This window comes from Brassica rapa, chromosome A06 (assembly GCF_000309985.2).
Source record: "Brassica rapa cultivar Chiifu-401-42 chromosome A06, CAAS_Brap_v3.01, whole genome shotgun sequence".
NCBI classification, from domain to species: Eukaryota; Viridiplantae; Streptophyta; class Magnoliopsida; order Brassicales; family Brassicaceae; genus Brassica; species Brassica rapa.
The window spans coordinates 615045-617844 of NC_024800.2; the positions used below are offsets into that span (position 1 = coordinate 615045).

General features: G+C 37.1%; 1 protein-coding gene across 1 annotated transcript; it reads left to right on the plus strand.

Moving 5' to 3' along the window:
* Window positions 1-543: 543 nt before the first annotated feature.
* On the plus strand, window positions 544-2224 carry LOC103871086 (epithiospecifier protein). Its single transcript, XM_009149308.3, has 2 exons — window positions 544-741; window positions 980-2224. Exons 1-2 carry the CDS (start codon window positions 709-711, stop codon window positions 1976-1978), a joined length of 1032 nt encoding a protein of 343 aa, XP_009147556.1. The 5' UTR covers window positions 544-708; the 3' UTR covers window positions 1979-2224.
* The last annotated feature ends 576 nt before the right edge of the window (window positions 2225-2800 follow it).

Here is a 2800-nt window from a genome sequence, read left to right on the forward strand (position 1 = left end):
TCTTCTTGAAATTGTGTTTCTATTTTCATATTTGAAGTATTTTGGAAAGATAATTATTTCTAGAAATTAAAAGATATGTTCTACAACTCAATAAAAAAAAATTCAGTAAAAAAAAAATTCAATAAAAATCACGTTATTCTAGTCATGTTTTAATGGTGATAGGTACAATAACCAAAGACATGCATCATCATCATCGCTGCTATGCTTTTCCTTACTTCATGAATTTAGCACATCTTTGAGCACCATCCATGCTGCCCAACTGCGCTTGGTCATAAAAGAAACACGATTGCATTTCCTGATTTATTTTCAACATCTTATTTGACAAAAAAAGGTTAAATTATTATAACTCTTAAACCGTAATGCCACCTCCATCCTTTGAATACTAAACTCTAGTCACTAAAATTAAACTAAAATGTAAATAAAATGGTTTTTTAATTTTTATTTAGTGTTATTTTAGAAAATGAAATTTGTGTACCAATTTTTGAACAAAAGATATTTTAGTGCTATCCATGGTATTTTTCAAATGAACAAATAGCCAACATTTTCACTTCTGTTTTTGACAAAAATACACATGCATTATGTTCACAACGATTCACAAGCACCACACAATTGGAAATATCTTGACGTAGATTTTTAGCCTATAAATAGAACAGCGGGGAAAGAAGATGAAAGACACAAACAAATACACAAAAACCGAATAGTGCAGCTATGGCTCCGAGTGTGCAAGGCGAGTGGATCAAGGTAACTAATTAATTAATCATGGATTATATTATAATGTCAGCCTAATTTCTCTCGTATACATAATTTTGCACGAGATAAACATAGACTTTTAGTAAAGCTACGTAGACACCGATACCCTTTCCTCGTTCTCCACACATCTCACACATAATTAATTGACTGATCATACTTATCCCTTTTTAATAGTCACATATCATCAACATGGTTTTGAATTATCTTGGTCATTGATACTGATTAACAGGTCGAGCAGAAAGGAGGACAGACACCAGGACCGAGAAGCTCACATGGCATAGCCGTGGTCGGAGACAAGCTCTACTCGTTTGGTGGCGAGTTAACTCCCAACATTTCCATCGACAAGGACCTTTACGTCTTTGACTTCAACACTCACACTTGGTCAATCGCTCCGTCCAAGGGAGTAGCCCCTGACGTCAAGGCCTTGGGCACCCGCATGGTGTCCGTGGGAACTAAGCTCTATCTATTCGGAGGCCGCGACGAGAATAAAAAGTTCGATGACTTTTACTCGTACGATACGGTGACAAATGAATGGACAAAAATTACCACTCTGGATCAAGAGGGAGGACCCGAGGCTCGAACTTACCACTCCATGGCTTCGGATGAAAACCATGTGTATGTATTCGGTGGAGTGAGCAAAGGAGGGACCAACAAGACACCCTTTAGGTTCAGGACCATCGAGGCCTATAACATTGCTGATGGGAAATGGGCTCAGCTTCCTGATCCTGGTGAGCAGTTCCCAAGGTTCGAGAGAAGAGGAGGAGCTGGATTCGTTGTGGTGCAAGGAAAGATTTGGGTGGTTTACGGGTTTGCAACTTCTCCTGATCCTAATGGGAAAAATGACTATGAGTCCGACCAAGTGCAGTTTTATGACCCGGCTACTCAGAAATGGACCGAAGTGGAAACTAAAGGAGACAAACCTTGTGCGAGGAGCGTGTTTGCACATGCGGTTGTGGGGAAATATATACTGATATTTGGAGGAGAGACCTGGCCGGACCCAAAGGCACATTTGGGACCAGGGACGTTGTCTGATGAAGGGTTTGCGTTAGACACTGAGACACTGGTGTGGGAGAGGTTTGGAGGAGGAGCTGAACCGGGTCAACTTGGTTGGCCCGGTTACACGACTGCCACCGTGTATGGAAAGAAAGGTCTCCTCATGCATGGTGGAAAACGTCCGACCAACAACCGAACCGATGAGCTTTACTTCTACGCAGTTAATTCTGCGTAATCAATGCTCCCACCCTCGTGGTATGTTTGTGTGGTTAAAATTATATGCACCAATAAAGGTTTGTGAGACCTACGAAAACAGCCAATTTATCTACCTGTTGCTGATTGTGGTATCTTATTAAATCGAATTATGTGTGTTTGTGGTTTGGAAATTGCTGTATTTGGGATAATATCTTTCCTTGTGTGTAATTCTAATAATAATTATATGATAGTATGAAATTATCTATAAATTTGTTGCATCATTTAATTTCCAGTAATCGTCTTGACATTTATTCACTAGAACCATATATATTTAATTAGATGATTTTTTTTTTTTGAACTTATATTTAATTAGATGATGACCATGAATGATACACCTAATTCGTTATATGAGCTATTTTCATTTGTCATCAAAACATTATAACATAAAGACACAAAAGAGTTTGATCTGGAATACATGAACCAGCCTTATTATGAGAGATTGAGAGCCTTAGAGAAATTAAAATTTCCCTACCAACGTGTGAATATACAAAGTAGAGGATTTCACAATAATATTTTACTATTTTGTCTTGTTCGATTGTTTATTTAAATTATTTGATTGTATTATGATTGATAGTACTATGGAAACTATCTACAAAGTACAAACTTGTTGCATCACTTAATTTTCGCGGAATCGTACTTGACATTTATTCATTGGAACCATATATATTCAATTAGATGACAACAAATGTATAGAACATAAAGACGATGAATGATACTCCTAATTTTTTTATATAAGTTCCTTTTAACTTTCATTAAATTACAACACCATAACATAAAGCCACAAAAGGAGTTTTATATGGAA

Excerpts from the sequence above, each read along its gene's own strand:
- LOC103871086 (XM_009149308.3), top strand. The coding sequence starts at position 709 with ATGGCTCCGAGTGTGCAAGGCGAGTGGATCAAG. Across the intron at positions 742-979 it reads TGCAAGGCGAGTGGATCAAG|GTCGAGCAGAAAGGAGGACA; the intron begins GTAACTAATTAA and ends ACTGATTAACAG.